Source organism: Mus musculus, chromosome 17 (assembly GCF_000001635.26).
Source record: "Mus musculus strain C57BL/6J chromosome 17, GRCm38.p6 C57BL/6J".
In the NCBI taxonomy this organism is placed as follows: Eukaryota; Metazoa; Chordata; class Mammalia; order Rodentia; family Muridae; genus Mus; species Mus musculus.
Window position 1 is genome coordinate 86,068,243 of NC_000083.6, and position 27,995 is coordinate 86,096,237.

Below are 27,995 nucleotides of genomic sequence, written 5' to 3' on the forward strand. Positions count from 1 at the left end.
TAATTTTTAAATAATTTTTCAAGAAATCATTTAGGTACAATGTATGACTGACTCATACCCTTGGTAATACTTGTTTGTTTGTTTTTTAAACCAAAGCTACTATATTGGCTACAATAACAGCAGCAGCAACAACTACTGCTGCTGCTTCCTCCTCCTCCTCCTCCTTTTCCTCCTTCTCCAGTAAAATGAAATCTTTAGCACAACTTGGTAGTACAAACCTGTAATCCAATTACTTGCGAGGACGAGGCAGGAGGAGCACATGTTCTGAAAGGCTAGGTTTACACAGTGTGTTCAAGGCAAACCTGGGTCACTTAGTGAGGCCCTGTCTCAACATCAAATGTAAACAGAGCTGGGCTACAGCTCAGTGGCAGAGTACCTGTGTGAGGATGAGGACTCAGGCTCCTTTCCAGGACTGCTAGGAAAATTTGTTCTTCATTTTGAACTGGCTTACCTCCTAATTAATCAGTTTTAAATGTTCTTTATTCTAAATACAAATCCTTTAGCAGATACACAGTTTGTAGTTTGCCTTTTCATTCTCTTCAGAGTCTTGAAATATAAAAGTTTTTAAGTATGGTGAAGTCTGGGACTATACTTTGAGAAGCAATGTTCTAAAGCTTCAAAATGCAAACAAACAAACAAAAAAACAAAAAACAGACTGCTTGAAAAATGTGAATGCTCACGTTCTGCTGTAGCACATGGCATTCACATACCATGTGGGCACATTATTCACAGCATACTGCCTATTTTGTCTTAGCAAAGCCTATTCATCCTAGTTTGCTTTCTGTTGCTGTGATAAACATAACCAAAAGCAATGTAAGGAGGAAAGGGTTTATGTTAACTCACGGACTCTAGCCCATCATTGAGGGAAGCTAAGGGAAGAACTTGGAGGTAGGAGCTTCAAGAAACCAAGGAAGAACACTGCTTATAGGCTTCCTGCCTCTGGCTTGTTCAGCGATCTCTCTTACACAGTCCAAGCCCATCTGCCTAAGGATGGAACTGCCCACGTCCTACATCAATTAGCAATTAAGAAAATGCCTCTAAGACATGCACACAGGCCGATGGGATAAAGTCAATTGTTTAGCTGAATCCCCCTTTCCTTGGGTGTGCCCCATTTACAACTGATAATATTATTGTAGTTATCATCGTAAACAGACCTTTGTAGGAAAAAAGAAAGAATAAAACCTGCAACTGGTTTTAACTTAATACATAATGTACTCACCTTCAGCTACAACTTCAGATTTTGGAGACAGTGTTGACAATGAAAAATATTGATTCCTAACCCAATCACTGGTCAGCCATAGGACTGACAGACACTATGCTTAATTAAGATGTATAGCTATCAACTCTGCAGATTAATAGGAAAAAAGGCAACACACCATATGAAGATTATAAAGATTATTTGAAGGGTACGTCTGGTTAATATCAGTGTGTGTGTATATGTGTGTGTGTGTGTGTTATTGTTGTTGTTGTTTAATTATACTGACTTTCTTCACTTTGAGGCCTTTTAAAACTAATCTGCATGCCAAAACAGCCCCTTGCTGAAAGTCTGCAGGACCTTAAGTTAGAAGGAAATAAGAACAACTCAGGCTAGAGCCTAACTTCAAATGTAGAAACTGCTCCAAGATGTATTTGATTCAGGTAGGAGTGGATAGTTTCCAAGGTGAAACCCAAAATAATGTTTACTCTCCAATAATTTATTTATAACCAAAAATGCAAATCCCAAAGTGAAGACACAATTCCATGAATGTAGCTACTACATGAGACACACATTCTGGATTCTGTACAAGCTGTTACACTAGGAAGGATCCAATTAAGAGATAAAGAAAGGCACGTTTAAAAGAAAAGATTTCTTTATATAATTTATATAATTCAATTTGACCTAGAAAAAAGCAAGGTTTTTATTAGTAAAGGTTTTATTACAAGGCTTTCACTGTAACATAATTTCAAACATGTATGTTCTATTTGATGGCTCTTGCTAACATGTTTGTCTTCCTTGCTTTCTAGTTGTTAAGGACTATTTCCCTTCATCTTTGTAAGTCATCCTACAATGAACAGGCCTGTTGACCAATTTCACTCTTCATTTCCACTATGCCACTGAAAGCCACTGAGAGGCAGCTTTCCAAAGAGAAGCCACAGGGCAATGACCTCCCATTAGTGCAGTCTCATCAGTCTCTGGATCTGGATAATCCAGTGTTTACAGTATCTGCTTGTCAACTTTTTTTTTTTTTTCAATTGAAAGACTAAAGTTATGGAAGCACCTTTCCCAAATCACTTTGAGTCAGACCGTGGTTAAGTCAGACTTGAGATTCAAGGTGAATGTAACTTAGGCAATAGTTTACTAAATTGCATAGAGCCAATTATAATTCAGTCCTTAATTTGCAAGGTAAGAATAAACAAAGCAATAGCAGCAGCAGCAGCAGCAAAATAGTCTTCTAAATTTTCACTTATATGCCAGAGTTCAGTTCCATTCTTCACCCCACTAAACATCAGTAACTTTGAGAAGCAAACTTAACTAAGTTATCACTTGTTTTGCCTTAGCTTAACAACTAACTCCTGGGTCTTAAAACCCCAAATAGTAAAGGGAAAACAGCAGAGGAAGAACAAAGACCTGGAATAGGAGCTCTAACTCCTGGGTGAAGATGTGAAAGCCACCAGGTACACATGGGATGGTGATCTGTCACAGCAGTAGCCCAGCTCCAAAAGCTGCAGTCTCCACTGAGGTTTTTCATAAACATAAGGGAGGAGCAATGAAGGGAACTCTTGTCTGAACTCTTATCTAATGAAACTCAGAAGTGATTATTAAAACACTTGCTTATCCAAACAGCATCTTTATTGTCATACCAAGGAGGTTCGAGGGAAAATAAGAACTCTTAAACACAACAAAGCTTTGGACACAGATTTTGTGTACAATCTCTCAGAACTAAGGGAAGTGTGCCACTCATCAATTTACCCACAATGTCCTCGGCCTCCTTCAGGGATAGAGAGGAGGATCAGCTAGATCTGTCTTCATCCTATCTAGAAGTCCTGACATTTTCCAGCAAGTACAGGTCCAAATGGCAAGTGCCAGAATGCCTTAATGTCACACGTGGACCTGGAGGGCAGAAAAGGCAGCTGCAGCATGTGGTCATAGCTGAGCCACAGACACTGCCTGGAAACCTCAGACTCAGTTAAACCAGCCCAGTGCCAGATACCACTCTCAGTACAAGACTTAGATGCCGAGAGAAACATTCAACTCGAGACCCTTACCGAAGGGGAAATGGCTGAATGCAACAGCATATGTATAGCCTGTCTATGTAACAACCGGGCTCCATGGATCCCTCAGGCAGGCAGGAACACAGTTGGAGAATTCTTTAGTCTACTAGTGGATACTACTTTTTCAGTGTCATCTTCTGCTATTCTAAAGTAAATAATACAAATCTCTTACATTTGCAAAATGCAACTAGTGTCCCTTGACAAAGGGACATGTGAGAAGTGTGTCAGTGAGTAACTGTCATTTCCTGAGGGTCACAGAGCAAAATTATACCAACCATAGCGGCTGTGGCATCCTTGACACATGACTATATACAGCTTTCTGAGAATATAGCAAGACCTATTCAAACTAATAACTATTTCATATTCACAGCCTTGGAGCAAGTCTGTACCATAAACAGCCTCATTTTTGAAACAGAATGACACTAAAACGGAATCAGACCAATATCATCCGAAATCAAGCAGTAAAACAAAGATTAAAAAAAAAAAAAAAAAAGTCCTGCCTCTGGACATATCCACCCAGGGCCGCTCTCTCGGCCACCCTCCTCCACGGTCTTCCTGAAACAAATCTGGCAAGATGCTCCCTCTGTTTCCCCTCTGATGGGATTTCAGACACTGGCGGTGCCAGGAGATTATCAAAAGCTGAAGGCACTGGGAACAAATAGATCATTTGCTCAGGAAGGAGCAAGCACCACCAACTCACCAGGTCAAATCTATAAGAAACTAAACAGATGAGAATCCACTCAGCGCAGCAGGACATGGTTAATGTCCTGCTCATGAAAACAGTAAACTCAGTGCAACTTAGGGTTCTATACCCAACCATGATCTACAAATACCAGGAGCTCAAATCCACCTGATGCACCTTACAGGACGAAGCACAAACAGTAGGGGCTCTAGTTGGATGAGGTTAAGGATACTGTTCATGTAAGCAGTCCCAGTGAAATGGCCTTTCAAAGCATTACGGTAGAGACGGTGTTCTAATTCTCTCATGGAGTGTTTCTATCTTCCCCGCTTTCACTTCTATGACTGTATCTCTGATCTTCATGCATTTGCCATACATTTGTACCTATTTTCCACAGACACAACTCAGTAAAGCTTCCGTTGTCTAGTCTTGCTGTGGAAACAGCTGGGAAACATGGTTCTTCAATACTGGGCAATTACACAAGTATCTCTTACCCTCATACTTTTAGGTCTTATTCTAAGCAAATTAAAATAAATGGCACCAGAGCTGGTGAGAAGGCTCAGTGGGTACAAGCACTTGCTATGCAAACAATAAAGATCCTGGTTCAAATCCCCAGCATTCATACGCTAAAATGCCAGACATGGCCATATGTGCCAGCAAGAGTGGCACTGGATAGGATAAAAGGAGGGTTGCTGGGGGAAAGGAAAAGGGGGCTCCAAGCTCAGTGAGGCCTTGTCTCAGGGAGTAAGGTAGACAGAGGAGACCAGTCTGCACCTTCCTCTGCCTTCCACACATGCATGCAAAGGCACATGCCTCTGCATGTACACAAAGCAGAAACATTCACACACGACTAAAATAAAATACCATGAAACAAATAAAAACACCAGCTATTTATATTCATATAAATATTAAAAATGCTCACATTTTCTATAGTTCAAAAATCAAATTATTAAATAGAATTGAACCTAAATAAACAGAATAAAAATACTTTTTCTAAATTAATTTAATTTTAGCATGTATTTTGCAGGTTTATATTACCATGTCTGCTATCGTTTTTCCTATACCCTCTGCTCACTTAATGGATTCCAGACTTCCCAGAATTACATTTTTCTATTTTACACATTAAAATGCAGGGTCACAGTGACAGTCAACAGTGCTGATGCAGGGTCACAGTGACAGTCAACAGTGCTGATGCAGGGTCACAGTGACAGTCAACAGTGCTGATGCAAGATCACAGTGACAGTCAACAGTGATGATGCATGATCACAGTGACAGTCAACAGTGCTGATGCAGGGTCACAGTGACACATATCAGTGCTGATACAGGGTCACAGTTACACACATCAGTGCTGATGCAGGGTCACAGTTACACACATCAGTGCTGATGCAGGGTCATAGTAACAGCCATCAGTTTCTCAGTTTACTTTAAAAAGCAGACAGACTAGGGTACTGCATTACCACTGGGCTAATGGCACTACAGCAAACTCCTTGTCAAGCCAAGCTCAGAATGCTATGTTTATTAAAGTCACTAAACATTCTCCGAGACAAAAATGACAAATAGTCCATTCTCCTTCCAAGCTATCGGCATTTTCCAATATTTTCTTGGCATTTCCTAGCAATTTTAAAACCTTATTTACTTGGTCCTAATTTTCAACAAATAAATTTTATCTATAATTCTCAATGCTAAGATAAAATCATTAAGTGGCAAGAGAGTAATGCAAGGAGGGCCATGACCAACAATAGCAGCAAACACATTGCTGTCCAATCATATATTTACCTGTCTTTTCTGAGTCTCCTGCTCCAAACAGTTAAAATATATATATAATCATGTATATAAATATATATATATATGATTAACAAAGGTACATATTTTTGAAATTAAGAACCAATATTAAAATAATACACATTTCTGAAGTTAAGGCAAGTTTCCAAAGGTGAGGGAGGGACAGTCCAGCTGTTACTAGCATGCACTTACTGTGATGTGTAAAACTGGCACTATAATCTGATCCTTAGGAATGTAAACTGCAGACTTCCTGAGCCCCTGTCCAGCAGCACGACAGTGGGAAGAACTTGTGAGGTTATTTTGTTTCCCCTAAATCTGATTTGAGCATGAGTCTCCATCCCAAAGTAAATTTTATACAACTTGATGTTCCAAAAACATGACATGGTAAAACCATAAGTTCCCAAAATTTTTTTTGTGCTTATTTCAAGTTTTTTAGAAATTTAAGTAATACTACATCTTTTAAGATAATATTAAAATACTTATTATAGTCATAGTCCAACAGTTTTTATTTGCAAGATTAAAAAAAAAAAAAAAGAATATAAACCCAAGTCCACTATACCCTATGTTAATGTTGACTTTTTTCCTTAAAGAAAATTTAAATAGTGGCATTTTTATGAACTTTTTTTTTTTTGGTTTTTGGTTTTTGGTTTTTGGTTTTTCAAGACAGGGTTTCCCTGTGTAGCCCTGGCTGTCCTGGAACTCACTTTGTAGACCAGGTTGGCCTCGAACTCAGAAATCCGCCTGCCTCTGCCTCCTAAGTGCTGGGATTAAAGGCATGAGCCACTATGCCCAGCTTTTATGAACAATTTTAAACAATGGATTGTAAAATGTAACTTAAAAGTGACTTTTTAAAGTTATTTATATCCCAAGTCTCCATGGAAAAGTAAGGCAATCAATAGTCAGACATGCCACAAAGTCAACCAAATATGTTAGCCCTTCCCCCAAAGAGAAAGAAAAGGAGGGCAGATACTAAGAAGGAAAGGAGGAAGGGAGGGAGGAGAATGAGAGGGAAAGGGAGGGAGAGAGGAAATAAGAATTCACTAAAAATTTTAACCTTGGCTGGAGAGATGACTCAAGGGTTAAGAGCACTGGCTGCTCTTCTAGAGGTCTCAGGTTCAATTTCCAGCAACCACCTGGCAGCACCCCCTCTGTAACTCTAGTTCAGAGGATCCGAGGTCCCCTTCTGGCTTCTATGGGCACTGAATGTATGTGGTACGCAGATAGGCAAGCAAGCAATCATCCATATACATAAAATAAAAATGAATATATCTTAAGAAATTAACCATGATATATTAAAATAAAAACTAATAATGTTTTCTAGTGAAAACCAGGGTCGGTCAACACTGGCCAGTCTCCCTGTCATCTGCCAGTCTCACTCCTAGAGAACATTTTGGAAAGGAAATAAATACTCTGGGTGTTTACTGCACACAGAGTAAATCGCAGTCATCGTGGGGTTTGAGAGTATTCACTTCTAATCACATCTACTAGATAAGAAACAAAATGTCACATATTAGGAATTTGCAAAAACAGAAAAATGTGTGTCTAATGTTTATACTCTGTGGTTGCTTCAAGGTTTAACTTTACTGTTTTCCATAGAAACACACACAAATAATCTGTTACCATTTTCAAGAGGAGGGATGTTTAAAATACTATTCTAAGAAGCCCATCGGCCAAGCTGCCTCCTGGACAGAGTACCAGTTCACGTGGGGCACTGGACTCCAACCTTGCCCTACAAAAAGCTTTAAAAACATACACTGTAACACATGGAAACCAGGACATACATCTTATATGCTGCACACATCAACTTACTGTCCTTCTCAAAGCTCTTATTACAAAGAATTTATGGCATTGTCTATTCCACCCATAGTCTAATATCAATAGAAAAATGTCCAGTAATGTAAAGCTCTGAGCGCAGCACCTACACAAAAGCAGCCAAGCAGCTGTGACTCGCCTATGGAATGGCTTGCAGCGACTTTCAAAAGGCAGTTCCCACACCAAGTTCACAGTCACCACTAGAGAAGCTTCCATTTCAGGCACGTGTCTAAATTCCTTCCCTGAATTGTTTCTTGTCAAATTAAAATGTCAAAAATTATTCTATCAAATGTTGTCCCTAAGGAATCTAAGCTCAATCCAAAGAGCAGCTACCAATTAGCAAAGATGGCTTCTGAAGGGAGGGTGTGCATTTCTCTTAGTGTGTGAAATTAGCAGGGTCCAAAAAGGAAAGTTTCATCTCAGCAGTTAGTTTAAGTGCTACTGATAGCTATAATCACACGCAGGCTGCAATTCCCACTGAAAGGCTTTTCAAATGAACAAATACAAAAAGAAAGGAGAAACACAAGTGTTTTCATGGTGAATGGCTTCCTAGGATTACAGCACTGTCAGAAGCCAAGGCTAGAGATCCAAATATGCTGAGTACTGTGAACTAGCAAACCCAAGTCAAATGAAGTCTCATTCACTCTTCTGACAAGGTCCGTGCACCTATCCCTAAGCACAATAAACAATTTAAATTTCAAGTTAGGGAAGGGGCTCTGAGAAAATAAAATCCCCACAAGTCACTCAATGTCCTCTGCTGCCTTGGATGAACACACAGGTTCCTCTAAGAAAAGCACTCCCTCCTCGTCCTGTTTTACAAAAGCTGCCCAGCACTCAGACTACAGAGCTGAAGTGCCCACTCGTTTGCAGGATACTGTGCAGACTGGATACACACTCCCTGGAGGTCAACTAACTCACAAGGTAGAGGGAGCTTTTATATACAGTGCATTTATAATTTATCCACACGAGTACTAGAAAAAAAAACCTATGACTATTTACAATCTTCCCCTCCAAAATTCTAAATCATTGTTTCTAAGGCTAGAAAGACAAGCATTAGACAAAAGCGTAAGACTCTCAGAATAAGACTTTATATGAAGCATGCTCAAGTGATATCTAACTAATGATTTGGCAAAAAACATCTGATGGGTGATGCCACATAATTAAAGAGGCTCTTACTGTTGCAAGGGATGGGGTTAATAGCAAAAATCCAAGGGCATACATCCCTGGGCATACATCCCTTCCACATTTTTTCACAAACAGCCCCTTGACTTGTTATCAAACACTTTTCTCTCCTGATGTCTTTTAAGGTCTCTTTCCAGGTAGCAGATTTCCCAGTTCTGTGGCTCAGCGATGACAAACAGGCCATTCCCCATTCAATCTACTTACCTTGTGGAGACTTTGAGAACTCAGTTATGTAAAGAACTATTTTCAACAGCCACCTTCAATTACAAACGTTTGTCGTGACCACAGACTTCAATGCCAATCTCCTTCCATGTTTAAATACCCACACAAGGACTCTTTGAGACGCCCAGCATGGCTGTTTCCTGTTTTCCCTTGCCCAACAAAGAGCCTGAGGTACACTGCCTCTAGATGCATCCCTCTCTAGCAGGGCAGCCTGAAGTCCCACAGCTTTGACAAAGGTTCTCTTGGTTAGAACATGGCTTCCAGAGAGATTTTCTAACCTGACCACTATCTAAAGAAAACATTTTAATGGGATTTACCCCATTTCTCCAGTTTTCCACCCACAAAACATACTTTTTTTGTATACCTTCATTTGCATGATCTGTATGTATTTAGTCTTCCCACTGAACCAATTCTATCTGCAGAAATGTTCAGTACAGTGTGAGAAGGAAGGATAACTGCCATCTCTGCCATGACAAGCCAACCTGCGTCTATAAAGGAGAATCTCACCAACATAGACATTTTACTTATTTGATAACAAATGAAAAAATTTAAAGAACAACTTGTTTCTGACACACTAAATTCAGGGATTTTTACGCCAATATGTACTGAGTTCTTTGTTATTTCTGTGGACAACTGGGACTTCGGACTCAAAGACGAAGCTTCCCTTTTATGTGTGTGTAGATTCAGGAAAATCTACTTCTCCTAAGTATTTTCATAACACAAATTTCCTTCTCCATGCATCATATGTGCAATATGGGAGCTAACCAGCTATCTGAATATAAAGTAAAATCTTTACAATGCAAAGGAATCACTGGGGGAGCAAATGCTTGCCTCTCCTTTTATAAGGTTTTAACTTTAGTTATATCTATTCAGAATTTATGTAAGTGAACAATACCTTTCCTTATTCCTATATCATATTTATGCTAATCATGGAAACACGAGTCCTTCATGTTCTGCTGGGGGAAAGAAAGAGAGCTTACATCTTAAGCTAAATGTAGCTTCTGTTGGGAGAAGTGAGAAGCAGTGCAAGCCCCACGCTGAGGGGCGGCGAGCACACAGCCAGGCTCAGGAAGCACACCACAGTTCCTCTCAGGGACGCAGCAGTCCCGCTTCCCTTTCATATGCCTTCCTGCAGGTCACGCACTATCGGTAACACTCAGCCTCTGTTCCAACAGAGCATGGCCACAGGACAGCATAGCGGATAGCTGGGCAGACATCGCATTTCTTCCCTGCTTTCTTTACCATGTAATGGAGTATCAGTCCACAGGTAATTCTCCGTGACTATTTCATGACACTGACTAAGATCACAGGCTCAAAAGTTGTCGTAAGATAAGACATGACACATAAACTTGTCATGTACTAAGGTAACAATTACTCTGGAAGACTCACTCAGAATGCACTTTAAAAAACAAAAACCCGACCAGTTAATGAGATAATCAGATTCAAATAGCACAGAAAATTAGGTTCATTTTGAATTCCAAAACATTGAAGAAGATGAAAGATTCAGAGGAGGCATTACATTTTACAACCTTAGTAAGTTTTAAAACTGTTTGAAAGAGTTCAGGACATAAGGTCCCAGATCCCTTCCAGAGAAGGAGAAGCTGGACTAGATCTGAAGGCATTCTGCCTCCATTCCATCTGTTCTCATTCACAAGTTTCTTTTTGTTTCTTTTTGTGCTCAAAGGAAAAAGGCTTATGGACTCTCCTCAAATTCTCTGACCACTGCCCCACACATCAATGTGGAGGGAAGAGGCCGAAGGGCGTACAGAAAAACAGGCTGGGTTTTGATAGAAGCTGGCCTCCAGTGTCCCTTCCTCCAATTCTTTAATACAACCAGGGGTCACTATGAGAATTGACTTTGAAGAGGTGCTCCATACACAGCACTGCACACATTGGCTACTACACTAAAGTCTGAATTAAACATTTACTACAATCAACCTTTATTTGCCTCTAAGCACATCACGGTATAAGTTATACCACGTGATTTACCATTCAGTAACAATGGTCAAGTATAAACGATAAGATCATCAACTAAGGGCAAGCTTCTGATTCTTTTTTCAACCTTAACAACTTGTATTTATAGCCAAAGACACAAACTGTCTAAGACTCTTAGTAGATTACTGGACACGAAGCAGATGCTTGCAAGCCCAGCACTTAGGAGAATCACCAGTGTGTGAGGCCAGCACGGGCCACTCGGAAATGTGTCTCAAAATACCCAGGTAAGAAAGAACACACTCTACACCCGGTGAGGTAGTGAGAACAAGAGAGAAAGGGTGCGCCCTGTGAAAGGGTGTGCAGTGCGGAAGGGTAAATGAGATGTGTGGAAAGCAGTGGACAGCATAACAGCGAGTCAATCCAAACAGAATCTCACAAACAAATGGGATGACACACAACAAGAAGCAAAGGTGAGAAAAGATTCTCTCTGTCTGTGAGAAAGGGGAAAGATTAGTTTGGCAGTACACTTACCACATAAGTGAACAACAAAAAACAAACAGCAAGCCACCCCTCAGAAACTATGTCAACACAGATACTTCAGCTGACTTTCTGGGTGAAACGAGGCAGGAACATCTCTTTCTTCAATTCCTGCAATAACCCATGGCTAAGAAGAAAACAAATAGGCCACTCTTCTAGGCTGATGTTGGAGAAAAATGGCTTGGGAGAAGCTGGCACTGTCTCTGCCCTGCTGGCTCCATCATTATGGAAACCAGTGAACTGTCCAAGTCAGATTTCCAAAGGAAGTATGTTTTCATCTCAGTGTCTCTGAAAGACTTCCCAAATGTTCCACAGTTTATTTAAACCACTTTAAAAAGTTACTAACAACTTCCTTACATCTTACAAGTTTTATAGCACTGGCAATTCCAAAGCATTTTCAACCAAACATTCCAAGTCTTAGATGAACAGCTGAGACAGACTACGTTCTGCACCACACATCCTTATTCAAACCTTTAGTCTCCTAACTTCAAAGGGAATTGTTTTCCTTATAAGAAAACATACCGCTAAGCAATGTGACAAAGATATATTATAATATTAATGGTAGTTCAAGGACAACAAATTCATGATAGAGTAGGCGTGAGTGTGGACTCGCGTCCTAGTAGATGTAAAATGTAGCGCCTCGCACGATTACATTTCCTCCTTGCTGCAAAGTGCTAAGAGTTTCTAGACTCAACTACACAACTAAAGGATGCATTGACTAATAAGAATACATGTGTGCTAATTTTTAAAATCTTCACAATAAGACGACTATTAGCCTATATAATGAAGAAAGTGCAGCCATTCAGAGATCAGGGAGCTACAAGGGTTATACACAGTTACTGACAGAGGTAGGATCTACAAGTATCAACCTGACTCAGGATCCTGTGCTCCAGGCCACCACTTTGAGCTATTTGCTATATCACCCAACATAAAGATCTGACATGATGCACACACACTTGAGAAGCAGGAATTATTATTTCCATTGTATTAACTAGATAAATGAAGCCTGGGAAGACTAAGAGGCTTGTCAGCCCGCTAGCAAGGCACAGAGGAGAGGTCCCAGCTCAGGGCTGTATTGTTGAGAGGTCTGTGCTTACACTAAAGATGATGCCATCTCCCAAGAAGTCAGTGATGCTGCACCATAACAGCCTCTCATCAACAGCCAGGGCTTTCCCTCCTGTATCTTGCCACTGACATAATAGATAAGTGTGGGACACAAGTAAAGTCTGTGAAGAAAACAAGAAAGATATGAAAGCTAAAAACAATCAAGAAAGATATGAAAGCTCATGTAAATATTGTGATATTTCTAAGTTATCTCTACACAGAAAAGTTATGCTGACCATGAAGAAGAAACACTACCTCCACCACCACCACCACCACCACCACCACCACTATCATCCCGTCCACAACCACAAAGAGGCAGGTCATAAACTGATCTTCTCACAAACGCCACCATTCCCAAAGACAAACTCAAAAGGGAGTCCTTGGGAATAACTGTGATTCTCTTCAGCAACACTGGACAGTCAGTCATCTTTTCTATCCCGCAAAAAAGACTCCTAGCCAAGCATTCAGTCTCACCTTTGAGCCCAATGAAAACATCTCCCATGAGCTCATTTCAAAGTACTAGAAGCCAATTGGGTTCACTTCAAAAATAGGATTTGAGGATAAATTATTGAACATACAAATTGGATAAAAGACTAAATGGAGAATCATTTGTTCTAAAAAAGGGTACAAAATGAACATTCCAGATATGTAAATAGGAATACAAGATAGTACACTGTTATTCAAAAAAATATTAAGGATACGAGGTTTTATTCTGATTGGCAAAATCATGTGCTTAACTCTCTGCCAGAGTCCATATTAGGAAAAGTAACCATAAAATAAGCATAATAAATGCTGCTCACAGATTCTTAAAATGTTATATATAACACAATGGTGAAGAAATGATGGAAACTGCTAATATTAAATTATATAACAAACACACCTGCAGAACAGAGGCAAATCCAGAATCCTGTCCACCAATATAATAATGATTATTACTTCTGAATCTTGGGATACATATTAAATTTCTGTAGTGCTTGCTGGATTAAATCTATTTTTCAAACTACCTGCAGGGGCCCATATTTCCTCAAAAGCAACAGTAATATCCTCATTGTCGTAGTATATAAAGTACATAGGCATAACATTTGAATTTCACCAAAACAAGCATTGTTTTTAAAATGATAAATATCACATATACATACACCCTAATAGAAATTACAAAGTGGTTTTGAAGGAAAAGCCATTTTGAAAATATAAATGCAAACCAAAATACCCTAGTAGCCACAAGCTCTGGCTATGCAGAATATATTTAGTTATTAAATGCTCAAGTGAGCTAGCATGTGCTAGACACTGCTCTATCCCTGGAGACACAGCAGTGAACACATGGCCAAAGGCCCCTCCCATCAGTGGAACTCTACATGCTAGCGAGTATTTAGAAGTGCTAAGTTTGAAGTACTAACACCAGCAGTTAAAGCTAGTAACGAACACTGTAGCCACAGAAAAGCTCAAGCTCACACACAATGAGCTCTCCAGAAAGGTTGGCTGGGCCCAGAAGTCAGGAGTGTCTCTAGCCCACCAACATTCAGTAATGGTGGATATTATTTAAATATTTGATTAAATCCATTCAGTCATCATTAAGCCATTGATTTGCTATGGTAACTCTAACTTTTCAATAGTTAGCTGTTTTGACGTCTATTTTATTTATTAACTGCTACTATTTCTGAGTGTTTGCTTTGTGATATACTTGTTCATTTCAATTTTTCTAAGATTCGACTTTCTCTTCAATGAAAATTTTCACTGAGAAATGCTGTGGTGAGAGGCCAGTCTAAATAACAAGTAGGTTATAGCAGGGTAACTCAGAGCAAGGAAACTTGCTCAATCCCTCAGAAGAGATGAAAGCTACCCCAGAGAAAAGAGGGGCTGCTGCGACAGGCTTTGGGCAAGTCTATATCCCAGCCTCCCTGCATTAATTTGTCAGAAATCACCTGCTGACTCAAAGGCAAACTTCACTCTCAAGTGAGTCTTTGAATACATATAGAATTTCAGAAATAATTTGGCTGATCTTATTTTAACATTTTTATTATAAGAGTAATCTATGATAAAAATTTATGTCTAGACGATTCTAAAAGCTCTTGGTGATGAGAAAGTACAATGACACTTTAATAGGCAGGGTTTTAATAGTTGTATAAATACAGCCTGCCTTAAATTAATAGTGTCTCAGACTTACTGAAATGGATTAATTTATTTAGCTTCCAGAATAATCCTCTTAGTATTGTTATCGTCCCTAACTCGGAAAACTGACGGTTACATCATTTACCCAGGGACACAAAACTAGCAAACTATCAAAGCTGGCTTGGAATGCAAACTCTACCTTGTCTCTATTGTACCTCTTTGTTAATTAGCTCGGTCCACACTGACTCTTCAAAGAGTTTCCTGAATATCTAAGCAATTATCACTATTATCACCCCTCAATTTACTTGAACATTGCTGTTTGAGATAATCTTAAGAAAAATGATTCAATGAACATGATGAAGCCACATGTGCCCTGTAACAGCAACACCGGCTGGGAGGGGGTAGGCGGTAGGTAGAGGGCCAGGAATTCAAGAATAGCCTCGGCTACATAGCAAACTAGAGGCCAACATGAGACCATACCTCAAAAAACAAACAGGCAAAGTGGTTTTATCCAGTAATGTGGAGCTAGAAAGGTAGTTGCTGCAGTCAGTTGTTCGCTTTGGGAAAGAGAATAAAAGAGAGGTTGGCAGAGGTCCAGGGCCTCAGGCCACGCCTTTCATTTCCGTAATCCATAGCCCCTTGCAGAGAAACAGAGGGAAGCGTAAAGTAGTAATCTTTCACTTTACACTTCTACAACATGCCCAGGCTGTCTTAGGAACCAAACAAGGAAACAGCCTCTTTGTGTTGAGGATGGACTATAAAGACAAAGTTTGGAAAGGCATGGACCATAAGAAATGCCCTGACAGTTTTCTATATAAAGAAGTTGGCTATAGTCAAATAATTAGGTCTAAACACAAGTGCCTATGTGACTTACTTCACATACATTAATAAGCCAACAAGTTACAAACAGAAAAAGTGAGCTTTTAAAAAACTATAGTTACCATTTTATAATTTTCTCCAGAAGAAACAGCAGATTTGGCTTTATCCACCTAAGGCTTGAACAGAAAGCAGACAGGCGGCAGAAGCCATGGAAAGCACAGAGAGATAGTTTCTGATTCACGATGCTTGCAAGGTCCCAACACTGGCATTGTAGGGTTACAAAAGGTGTATTTGATTAAGTATGATTTTACTGTCCCCTACCTCTCAAGATTAATTCATTCATACTCATTTCTTTACACATATTGAACAAGTCTAGTGTTTGGTGGGAACTCTGGAGAGATGGCTAGGCATTTAACAGCATACAGTACTCTTACAAAGAACCCAAGCTCAGTTTCCACCACCAAGTTCTAGGCTTCTGACCCCCTGGAACTGTAGCTCCAGAGGACCTTATTCTCCTGGCCTTCTTGGGACCTGCATTCACACATACATTCCCAACCTAGAACACATATGCATAGTGTACAATAGCAAGTCGTTTTTAAAAGAAAATTTTGTAATTCTATTGATTCAACCATACACATTAATTTGAGTTTTTAAAAAAGCAAAACGACTTGTTTTAGCTGGTGAGACAACTCAGTAGGTAAAGTACTCGTCAACACACACAAACACACAGACACACCTGCTTCTCAATTAATTAAATTAAAAGATTAATTAAATGACAGAGTAAGATTCAGATTTATGCAGACTAGAGTTCAAGGGAGAGCCAACTTCAGTGTACAAAGTCAACAATGATGAAGAAAATAGCACTCAGTACCATCCTCCAGCCTCCACACAACAACACACAATGTGGTGCCCACACACATTCAAATGAACCCTAAACACATATACACTTACATGCATATATAAAATTTAAAAAATTCAAATTTTTAGAAAAAGGAAATCCAAAGGAATAGTATTTACATACATATGTGTGTGTATGTATACATATATGTGTATGTATGTATGTATGTATGTATGTATATATATATATATATATATATATACATTACATTCAGCAAGGCTGCAAGATAAATCAGTTATAAAAACCAATCGTATTTCTATGTGCTTGCAAAAAAAATCCAAAAACAAAATTTAAAATATTTCATTTATAAGCATCAAAAATAGCAAAGTATTTAAGAGTAACTTTAATATAAGAAGTAAAAAACATATACTCTAAAACTACCAAACATTATTAAAATATCCCATGTTCACATAGCCTGCAGCTAGAGCAAAGCACTCAGCTCCTAAGTCAGGAAACAGGAGGGAAGTGTGGGATCCCACAGTCCCCTTCAAAGGCATGCCTGCAGACTCCCACTAGGCCCCAACTCCTAAAGCTCTCACCATTTATTTGCTGAAGTATCCTATCCACTGGAACTACAGCTTTGACATGTGTGGTTTTAGCAGACATACACCATAGCAACAACTGCTGAGAGTGGGGAGGAGCAGGGGGAGGAGGAGGAGGAGGAGGAAGGATCAGGAGGAAATGATAGCAAAGGATACAGAGCAATTTGCTCTTGCTCTTTTGAGGATAATCAAACACTTTCTAAATTGACAGTGGTGACACCTGCACTGTATGTGAATGTATTACAAATATTGACTTGTATACTTCAAATGAAAGAACTATAAAGTGTGTGTTTTTAATCTCAATAAACTATTATTTAGAAAAATAAATAATTTCAGCCTTCAAAAAAACAATATCAAACGTGACTCAAATCTCCATCAACCCTAAAATAGAAAGATATGTATAACTATGTAAGACAGCGCCAAATGTGAACAAATCACAGATCCATGTGATCCATAGACACGGGCATTATTTTAAAATTTTTAAAGTATCTCCAAGAAGAAAATGGAAGTCCTATAGTACATGCAACAGGGTTCTATTTGAAAAAAGGAGCTATCATGAAAAATAGCAAAGGAATCATCAGCATAGAACAGAGAGAGAGAGAGAGAGAGAGAGAGGTAGGTCTGTAGGAGAGATAGGAGACATGAAGGAAAATAGACCAAGGAGCTTCCAATGGACTGATATTTCATCTTAAACTAAGTGCTGGATGCACGGTTCACTAAACACTATGGTCCCTGTTATTTCTGTGACTCCTTCTAATATAGGAGTACAAAGTAGCTCAGGCTGACATCAGCTCTGTAGCAGAAGACGACTATGAACTTCAAGTCTTCTTGCTTCCATCTCCTCAGTGATGAATCTCAGGCACAGACCAGCACACCCAGTTTATATGGTACTGGGGGGGGGGGGAGGGTGTCACATCTTACTCATTTTAAGTATTTGAGTATCACACCCTACTCAAAAAGAAAAATCCTACAAAATAGGTCTCCTTACTGTCTCCACTCCAAAGAAGAGAGCCGGATGACTGAGTAATGAATGTCAGCGCAGCGAAGAAGACTAGGAAGAAAAGAGGTCTGCAGAGGAGACAACGTGTGTGGAGGAGGGGAATGCTTATCTGCACATCATTTCAGTAGTGAGGGAGCAGTGCAAGAGCACACACAAAGCCTGCTAACCAACAAGTCACGCTATGCAGGAGGGCAGGAAGGCAGCCTGAACTGCAGAGCCATGCTGTCTCAAGAGGGTAAGCATTCGGGGCATGGAACCAATAAGCCAGAACTGAGGCACTGCTATAGAACTAAAGTCAAGTGGGCACTGGACAAGGTTTACTCACTCTTCGAGTCCTCTGAGCCTGGCACAGATTTAGGTTCTCAATAAGTGTTTGCTTAGCTGATGAGTAGATGGAGTTTGATAGTCAAAGGAGAAGGAAGGCAGTTATCTACTCTCCCCAGAAGACTCCTGAATACACTAGCAAGGGTGAAACACTGGTGACCCTGCAGGGCATCCCGCACATTCAACTATGTGCAGGAATTCCAAGGAAACACTTCACTTCTGACATGCCAAAAGTGACAAACTTCTAGCATGATATGGAAATCAAGAAGACAGTTACATTGTACATTTCCCACCACGCACAAACCTGCCAGTTCTCACTAAGGAAAGGTAAACAGAGAGAAAGCAGGGAGGCAGTAACATGGATGAAGATGAGTAAAGGCAGATCAAACCTGCAAGATCTAAGATCTGAGTCACTTCAGAAGCATCCCTTAGACATTCCCAGGTTTGCTGTCTCTATCTTCTGCTTGGGTCTCCCTGTCTAGATTCAGGAATGAGAAAAATGTCAGTCCTTGATCTGAAAAGTTGAGTTAAGGGTCCCTAGAATAATCTGCATGAGGAAAAAGCAAGTCCCAGAGTATTACATGCAACAGAGTTCTATTTGCAAAAAGGAATCATCAGCACAGAATATGTGTGTGAGTGTGTGTGTGTGTGTGTGTGTGTGTGTGTGTGTGTGAGAGAGAGAGAGAGAGAGAGAGATCTGTAAGAAAGATGTAATACATGTAGAGTCTTTCTGTACTCAGTTAAATTCTTATAAATCTTAAACACTTAGTTTTGGCTCAGATATTAATCATTGCTTTTCCCACTGACCTGTAAAACATCTGAAAGCAGCAGCACCTACTGAGAATTATATGTAAGAAGGTCTCAAAAGGCTTGAAAGGTGTAGAACCCCCAAAGGAGAAGAGATCAAGACACCAGTCATTCTTTCTCTTGTATAACTAGTGAATTCCAATTGAAAAGCCATCCAGGACCCTGAAGAAAGGGGAGTCTGAACGCTCCACTTAGAAGCTATGCTTCAAACAGGGATGGAACATGCCCTAAGTATTCTCCTTACTGAAGAATTCTAAAAGCCTCTTTGCAATTTACAGAACACCCAAGATTTGGCAGAACCAACATCTGAATTCTAAGTCAGATACACCTCAAATAACATTCCTGAAAGTGACTTAACATACCAAGTGGAAAACAGCAATTTTAATGAGCAGCAGCAATGTGATTTCAAAAAATTAGAACTGCCTAATTTAAACCTGTAATGCATTAAGAGGGAGGTCTATCAACGTTTTTATGGTCCTTCATAGTCAGATTCATGCCAATCACTGTTAAAAATGCTTCAAAGAACCGTCATAATTTTAGGTAATCAAGGCAACTGAACGACGAGCAGGCTTAGTTGTGCACTTGCCAGGATTGTGCGTCATCGCCGCACACGCCTGTGAAGGCGTCACTGAGGACAGGCACCACATGAACGTGGGCAGCAGCAGAAAAGGAATTGGAACTGAATACAATGGGGAAAAGTCAAAGGCCAGGTGAGCATGAGCACCCGTCTCCCTCCACCCGACAGCAGACTCTGCGTTACCAACACGCCAACCTCCGTGCCTCCCAACTGCCATGATGGACCCTCGTTCCTCAGACCAAGAGTTAAAATAACCCTCCCTCCCTTAAATTCTCTTCTGTCAGCTATATGATAACAGTGTGGAGAAAAATGACTACGACGCCAATGATCTATGAGTCAGTCTTTTGATAGTGATAACTGCCAAGCTGGTGGCTCATCTGCAAGTTCAAATTGCTTATTACCAAGCAGCCAATAAACAACACTTCCTGATCCTTGATTATAATAACGCTGGTCAATCAGAATAGCCTGCAGTTGGAATGTTTGAATAACAACATACATAATACTGGGATGAATTTATGTGCTTTAACTATGTTGATCCCCAATAAGGTAGAATACACAAAACTCCAGAATTTTAAATAAATAGCAACAAAAAGAAAAAAGTGCTTTCTAAGGTGCACTGATTCGCTGTCAGTGACTATAATAAGCCAGAAACCTCCTGTGAGGCATGATGTCACATATTAATAGTGCAACACTCTGAAGGCTAAAGCAATCTAATCATGCTTGAGGGCAGCCTGCATAGTAAGGCAATGGAATCAGACAGAGACATCTCTACAGCCTTCACTGTTCTTATCCCAGAAAAGATAAGACTGGGACATGTAAACAAAGAGCCACATATGGAATATGGCAATGATGGCAACAAATTCTACATTGCTTTTATTGGCAAGTGAGTCAGATGTACTTCTCCCATCTCTCTTTCTTCATCACAGAGTTTGACCCCAAATAAACTGCACATATGCTCACCCTCACACTGACTAGGCTATCCCCCTTCATAATCCCCAAAAAGAGATCTTGGCAGTTCGGTTTGTGTTGATCACTACAGAGTGTCAAAATAATATGCTTTTCTGAGAAAGGCTATTACTAAACTGCTGCATGTCACTCAAGTGTGAGTATCCTATATTCTACAAGCTAAGTCTTTAGTCCAATAAACTTCTAAGACTAGGCCTCAGTTGAAATTTATTTTCCCATCACATATGAATAAAAATAATCAGATAAGTACACAGAAAATTATAGAATATAAAAATATAGTAATTTGGAAGTTGGAGAAATGGCTTTGCAGTTAAGAAAGCTTACTATTCTTTCAGAGGGCTTACTCAGGTCCCAGTATCATCTCCAGTAAGCCCACAAATCCTAGTAAGCAAGCCCACTTCCTTGGGAGCTGATGCCCTCTTCTGACCTTCTTGGCCACCTGCATGCATGGTCCATATAAACTCACACAACACATAAAATAAATAAATCTTTTAAATGTATATAGCATATCATACATAACCACTTTACAGTATTTTACTTAAATGCAAATATATGTTAACACATACTGTTAATAAGAGCTCTTACTGTAATAGATTGTAAAAGACTTTTACAAGTCAATGTTATGTGGGTATGTTCAAAATATAAGTCTGAAGGCAAATAAATATCAGTTTCTAAAGCAGGCCATTATCTCTATTTTCCACTATTTGGACGAGGAAAGTTGACAGTAAAGATGATGGGTATAAATCCTGGGAAACTGGTGAGAGCCTTCAAAGTACACAGCTTTGATGTGTTTCCTCTTAGGTAGGGAAAAAAGCAATCACTATTTGTAAAACAAAAACAAAAGTTCAAAACTTAGCTACAAGAAGTTCTACTCTCAGACATTTGTCCACAAAGAGTTCTCAGCTTCTAAACGATATATCTACAGAAGTATAGTCCACAGCAACACATGGCCAGCCTTCTCTGGATCCCACTTTCTTCAGACTCTGTTTCCCATGAAGTATTCAATTATAAACGGGCTGTGAGCTCAATTGTTTAGACAATCTCTGGAAAAGATACTAGCATCGCCTTTTTCTTAGTCTGTCACAGAAGTCTGAGGGGTTTTTTGGCCACTCTTCAACCTTCTGATAACCAAGGTACATGCTTGCTCCACTGAATGACCGCAGCACTCTGATCTCAAAGCCCTCGGCACAGCAGGAAACATAAAATGAGAGCAGGAGAAGCAAGCTGGAAGAGCATGCTCGTACCTCTCGTTTATCCTCTCTCCTCTCTGACTCAGTCCTCATCACTACCATCGCCACCACCATCCCTACTACCCCACCCCCACCTCACCCCATGAACACTTGAGACAACTGCTTTAAATTTCTTTTAGTGCAGCAAGCAATAGCTTGTAAAAGGATGCAAACCAGCTGAAACATTTGACAGACAATGTTAAATACCAGGGAATTCCTATCAACCATTTTACTTTAAAAGGAGCTTTGATGTTGGCTATCTTTCATGTACCTCTTTCATGGCACATTAATAAAGAAAACAGAGCTGAAGTAAATCAAGATCCAAGGTCATGTCTAGAATTACAGCACTGTAGGTACCTGATGAAATGCGGATTAATGCTGCATGAGTAGTGAATAAATAAAAGCATCTCAACCCGCCAATCAGGCAAGCTTTGCAAGTGCTTCTGAACTTTCTTCTGCAAGGAGACCTGCGACACCTCTAATCCTCCACGTCCTGGAAACCTCATTATCATAATATGAACCCAAATGTTAGGGTTCCTTCAATATGCAAGTGCTATGAAGCAGAAGAAAAGCAATGGGAATTAAGTTGGGTGTAACCTTAGAAATGTGCGGATGTGGGGGAACTTGAAAGTGGTATTTCACTAAGTTAGGAGTTCCTAATACAAAGATTTAGCCACATAAAACACATTAGAATTAAAAAAAAAAAAAAACTATAGCATGCCAAAAAACACAAATAAGGTGGATTTAAGAGCTCTTATTTTCAACTCTGAGTTTCTGGTCCCTGAATCTACAAGTCTCACAGAAGCAAATGAAAAGGATTGTAGCAAAGAATTGTTACATTTCTGAATTCTGCTAACACAAATTGCAAAGCAAAGAATCTAGTGACACTCTGTGACCCAGACAGGAGCTGTAAGAAATAATTGATATGTTCCTGACTAACCAGCAGAACACTTCTTTTTCAAAGTGCTGGCCAAAACTTACGGAAAACGGAAAGCACAGGGGAACAACAACAACAACAAACCATGAAGGAGAAGGGGCTCCGAGCACATCTCACAGTACAAATGGTCCCTATGACTTACCACTCACCCTCACATGAATTCACATGGGAACCACGAACCAACAGGGCTAAAGCGACTTAATGTTATCTGTCCAGGTGCTCTGCATGCCTGTGTCCCCCCAACACAGAGTCTAGCACAGATGGCATTGGACCCTAAGGGATAGCTACTGAAAGTCCTGAAAGGCAGGCTCTCCATCTCCCATAGTATGGCTCCCAGCACTAACAAGAATAGTGAGTGTCACTGGAAAGATAGTAAGTCCACTCATCTATTCACAAGCATTAGTCTTTAAAACTACTGCTCTCTACTAACATCTCCAGGTCAGAAGTAGTGCTTATCTGATATAGATGCTTTAAGAAGCAGATATAAACATGAGATGGATGAATTCTTTACTATTTTAAAATCACAGTAAACTGTCAGTTTACAAGAATATAAAATTGTAGATGCCCAAATTGAAACTACAGAGAAAAATATATTAATAACTGTTCAAAATAGGCACTATTTCTTCCATAACCTAAAGATTATCAGAACAAAACTCCAAAGTCCATCACTTACTAAGGTAATGCTCAACAGTCTGCTGTTTAATTGACATCTACATTCTGTTCCAGCATGTGCACTTGTCTAAGAGAACATCTGCTTTAGTTATACTACACTGTGTCTTTGGCAAGAACGTACAATAAAACTAACAAAAACAATCAAGAATCTGTATTGGGACTGGCAACAAAAGTAGATTTGTAACCAAAAACCTTAAGATGCAAAGTGACCATCTCTGGGCTCTAGGCCAGTTCAAATCTAAGTCAATAAACAGAGATCTACAAGAAGGGATGTAGTTAAGGGTGGGTTGGGGCAACTCCTACAGATATTTAAATTGGACTTGGAGACACAAAAGCACATGGGTTACAAGATTGGTAAAACACATTTTATTTTGATCAAAACCTGTCAAACTAAATTCAAATCTAAACATTATTTTGAAAAAACCTCTCCCCTTATTATGTATTCCTTATGCCCCTTTCGCACTCTATTTAGCTGAAACAGTCTATTTAACTACATATGTTTAAAAGCATTCTGGCCTTTTAACAAAAGGAACATGAATTTACTTTTAGATTAACTGAATAGCACAAATATTCCAGCAAGAGGCCTTATTAAGAAGATCCCAGTGCTTAAGGCCAAGTGTTGGAAAGGAGAGGATACTGAGAGGTCAAAGGAAACAAAGTTCTACAGGGCCTTACATCTTCCCAGCCTGCAACTACAGAGCATGCAGAATGGAAACACCTCATCACTTCACCTTGTCCTGACTTACAATGACCACGCTGAGACTCATAAAACAACTGAGGCCATCCCGATTTCTAAGAGTAATTCATGCCAGCCACAGTACCACATGCCTGTGGTCTCAGAATTAGGAAGGCTAAGGCAAGAGGATCACAAGTTTGAGCCCAGCCGAAGATACAAAATGACATCATAGGATGTCCTTCGTAATTACGGAGAAAGAGGGGAAGGAGCTACATTAACGAGAAAGAAATAAGAGTGACCACATTGCCTCACATAAAACAGTGCTGACTTCAAAACACTGTGGGTTTTACACAGCTAAATACATCTGGGCTGTACAGTGAAGTTTCGTAATTTGTTAGAAAGTAAATTTCTTTCAACTAAAGGAAAAGGTTCAGATGGCTCGTGTTATTTAAAAGAATCGCCCACAATCAGAAATCAAGGAGACCTCAGAAATCATCCCTTCAGAATCTAATGGAGCCCTGTCTCACACCACAGGAGTCACTCATCCAAATGACAGCTCACGGGACAAGACTGTAGCTAAACCAAGGCCTTCATAGCAGATTCTAGTGTCCACAGATTTGAAAAGCACACCTCCAAATCTGACTATAGTAACCAGTCCTGTGTGTGCGTGCGTGCGTGTGTGTGTGCATGTGTGTGTGTAAGGAAGGCACTGAGGCCCTTGCAGCAGACATTAATCAACATTCCTCAGGAAGTCACATAGCCACACCTCTGGTTCACTCACAGGGTCTAGAAAGACTATGAAGGGGTGTGGCTGAGATCAAGTGTTCACTAGTCTAGTGTTTAATTTCTAGGTGCACACTGACTTCCAGAGGTTACAACCATTTTGCCTGACAAGAACACACCCAACAGCTACTTTCAGAACTTTATTTCTTCTTTGGAACAGGCCATGAGCAACCATCTGTCTCTAGTTCCCAGCACTCCTCAGCAACTACACTGTGCTTTGCTGATGTCATCATAAGTGCACCCACAGCATCAGGAGATGCTTCATCTGCACAGGATGATAAAGTAAAAACTAGTACCCTTATCTCAGAGAGCTCCCATTTCAATTACATTCCTGTCTTCTTCTGCGACACCCATTCCTAGCTTTAGCCTGAAAATCATTTTTTTTCTCCCAGACCTGAAGGAGAGGTGAGCAATTCTCCCTTGTCTGGCCATTCACCAAAGGCAATGAGAATCTATCTAGAAGCAGTGGGATCCACTTACCTCTTTCCTCTGAGGAAATTATTAAAAGCCTTCTATGTTATGTTAGCACTCAGAGAAGAAAGGGTAATGCATCTTAACCTTCAGCTTTAGTCTCCAAGAACTATTTTCAACTATTTTTCCCCTCTTAACAAACATCTTTGGTTACTTATACTTTTTCAGCTTTTTTTTATGTCTTTGTAAAAGTCACGCTTGCAGGAGGTCTGCAGTCAGTACATATAAATTGGCTTTCACTTTTAGTTTTAACTTCTTTTTCCTAATGGCAAAGCCCTGGAAATCAATGTACTCTCTTCAGAACATGATGGAATATTTGCATATAAAACATCATGATTACCTACATAAGACCTAAATCAGATACTAAACACTAGCAGATGTCAGAAGAAAATGTTTGAGTGTAAAAGAAAATTTGTTCCAATCTTAGTTTAAGCAGAGGAAATTCAAACTCTTACACACACACACACACACACACACACACACACACACACACACACAAATTACAGCATTCTAAATACACCCCTTAATGCAATGACCTGACCCATGGTAATGGATCTAAGACTTGTTTGAAGAACCAGTCACCCAAACAGTTTTGGTTTTCTACAACAGTACTTTTATATTCTCTTTTGAATAAAAGTCTACTTTTAGGAGTTCATCTCAGTTGGCCTACTAGAAGCCTCTTTTTCTTACAGTGAAATTTCAATAAAAACCCTGACATGAGTTAATAACCAAAATATTTAGAAAGGTTTTTATGACACAAAGAATCTTGCTGAGAAAATTCTATCTTAATTTAAAAATTTCAGAAAAGTTTGGAAAGAATTGTGGTTTTGGTTGTCCAGGTGCAGCCTCAGTGTCTGGGTCACATATCTTGTGCTATTTGCATTATTTTCCTATTTTCTTTCAAAACGAGGCTCTTTTGTCATCTTACAAAGTAGCCCCAATTCTATTTCTAAAACCTGCTCACCTGCTCAGCCAATTTTTCTCTCAGCAATTCCCAAGCTTTATAAGCTTTTAAAAGGTTGCTAGGTTTCCTGTAGCAATGATCCTCAAACCTGAATGACCCTGCCACTGAGAAGAGCAAAGGCACGGCACGCTACAACCCAGCACACACTACAACCCAGCACACACTACAACCCAGCACACACTACAACCTAGCACACACTACAACCTACCATACACTACAACCCAGCACATATATACCCTAGCACACACTACAACCCAGCACAAACTACAACCCAGCACATATATACCCCAGCACACACTACAACCCAGCACATATATAATCCAGCAGTCAGGAGATCATGTCTGCACATATATAATCCAGCAGTCAGGACATGATGTCTGGGCTCCATTTTCTGTTCTTCTCAATTAAAATGTTTTTGAACTTTTACCAATGGACTGAACTCTATGTTATGAAAAACACAGCTCTAGAGAACTCATGTAAGAATAGTGAGAACAGAAATCTAAAAGTCACAGATAAATTAATATACACACACCTTCCTTCAATGTGAGTGGCTTAAGATCACAGAGACAGCATCTCTGTGTACCTGGAGTCTGTACTTCTTGCCCCTCTATACAACCTTTGCTTTTACTTCTCCATGTGTAATTTACCACTAAATCACATGCCATATATAAAATCCATGCAAATTTATCTTTAAGTTTTCCCTACTGGTATAAAAGCTGTGCCTCTCTCAGAGAAGCAAAGATCAGTGAAGACAAGACCAGCAAGCTTGGTCCATAAGCAAGCTAAGTTCAGCCTCCATCACTGTTCATCGAGCCCTGTTTATACTCTCTCCAATCATCACGTGTCCTCCACAGGTCTTGCCTCAGCATGTGTCTATCTCAGCAGACATCGCTCTACCAATCCACAGAAGCAGAAAGAAACTGCAGCACATCACCACAAGTTTTTTGGTGTGTTTCTATGGAGTCCCGACAAATGAAGCCCAACTACGCAGTGTAAGGCAAACCAAGGCATATGTTGTTAGTAAAGAATCCTTCACATCCTTTCACCTGTGTCTGCTTCAGCTAAACCTCCCTTCATGAGTCTGCCTTAGCCTTTCCTGTGTGTCCACTTGAGCTAAAACATGTTCCTTCACTTGTTTGCCCTAATAAAACACCAACCAATCGACTTTGCAAAGAGCCTTTAAGTTTCCACTTCAGTAACATGAACTTTACTTTCAGTTTTGAAAAGAAGCTTCATGTTTTCAACTTAAAGTAAAGATCTATTTATTCCACAAGGGAGTTGACCTTTCAAGGCCCATCCAATTCCCTATAATTGTTAATCTCTGGAAGAAGGTACATAAACTTACCTCAAGCAAAAAAGCCTTATGATTCCTTAAATTATGTGTTCTTCCTATTAAAAGTTGCTAACACACTGGAATGAAAGAAGAATGAGCATCACTGTCCGTTTCCCAGATGTCTACCACCGGGCTTTTCTCCTAGCATGATCTAGTCGCTTCTGTCCCTCAGTAACCGAGGCTACATGTAATGTTGGAACCACACCCCCAGACACACCCACACCCACAGCACCCCCCTTTCCTCCCTTGCACTGCACACTGTACTTCTCAATACATTCCCATTCCTCCTAATAAAAGTGCTCACTGAAAAGTTTTCTTATTTCTTTTGAGATCTGCCTGCTAACATCCATGTGTATAGGAAAGTTTTCAGCACAGAAACATAA

General features: G+C 39.8%; 1 protein-coding gene across 6 annotated transcripts in view; it reads right to left on the minus strand.

The window, feature by feature from the left end:
- Srbd1 (S1 RNA binding domain 1) overlaps positions 1-27,995 on the minus strand; it is a 160,552-nt gene that overhangs the window by 83,578 nt on the left and 48,979 nt on the right. The window contains exon 15 of one of the 6 annotated variants that reach the window (XM_011246730.2): positions 23,011-27,689. The exons of the other annotated variants lie outside the window; for them this stretch is intronic. Within the exon in view, the coding sequence (XP_011245032.1) occupies positions 27,656-27,689 (34 nt within the window). The 3' untranslated portion in view covers positions 23,011-27,655. Of the gene's footprint in view, positions 1-23,010; positions 27,690-27,995 lie in introns of those variants that run through there. 6 annotated transcript variants of the gene reach the window in all.